The sequence below is a fragment of the Salvelinus sp. IW2-2015 genome, unplaced genomic scaffold (assembly GCF_002910315.2).
Source record: "Salvelinus sp. IW2-2015 unplaced genomic scaffold, ASM291031v2 Un_scaffold1462, whole genome shotgun sequence".
NCBI classification, from domain to species: Eukaryota; Metazoa; Chordata; class Actinopteri; order Salmoniformes; family Salmonidae; genus Salvelinus; species Salvelinus sp. IW2-2015.
The window spans coordinates 216,551-217,151 of NW_019942923.1; the positions used below are offsets into that span (position 1 = coordinate 216,551).

General features: G+C 46.4%; 1 protein-coding gene across 1 annotated transcript in view; it reads left to right on the forward strand.

Moving 5' to 3' along the window:
• The window catches only part of LOC112070933 (E3 ubiquitin-protein ligase RNF123), a 119,513-nt gene that overhangs the window by 100,905 nt on the left and 18,007 nt on the right, over positions 1–601 (forward strand). The window contains exon 25 of the mRNA XM_070439182.1: positions 196–270. Coding sequence (XP_070295283.1) covers positions 196–270 — 75 coding nt within the window. The remainder of the gene's footprint in view (positions 1–195; positions 271–601) is intronic.

Consider the following 601-nt stretch of genomic DNA (forward strand, 5'->3'; position numbering starts at 1 on the left):
GGCTTAGAGCCCTGAAGAGCATGCAGAAATACAGCAACCCGGCTTAGAGCCCTGAAGAGCATGCAGAAATACAGCAACTCGGCTTAGAGCCCTGAAGAGCATGCAGAAATACAGCAACCCGGCTTAGAGCCCTAAAGAGCATGCAGAAATACAGCAACCAGGAGAGATGTTTGTTGACTGTTGTCTTTTCCCCAGGCTACGAGGACACCCTCACTCAACTCGCTGCTATCCTCGCTAAGCACTTTGCTGACCCGCGCATCGTTGGAACAGGTGAGTGGAAGCAATTACAGATAGCCATCCTATTATAAACCACATTATGCATCACTGGCATTTACTAGTAGGGGCCTGGAGTTATACCTTAACACGTTACTGAAGAGAATCGACCTGGCCATGAAGAACTCTGGGTTCTGAGTTACTATAAGAAGAGTGTGTTCTGGTTTTCATCTGTATAGTTGGTCTTCCGTTAGTCAGCGCCTCACCTAAAGCCAATTTATTTCTGTTAAGAGGAATCCCTCCGACTACATGCTGTACTTCCTGTTTATTAGCTAACTGGTTTAAGAAGGATCCCTCCGACTACATGCTGTACTTCCTGTTTATTAGC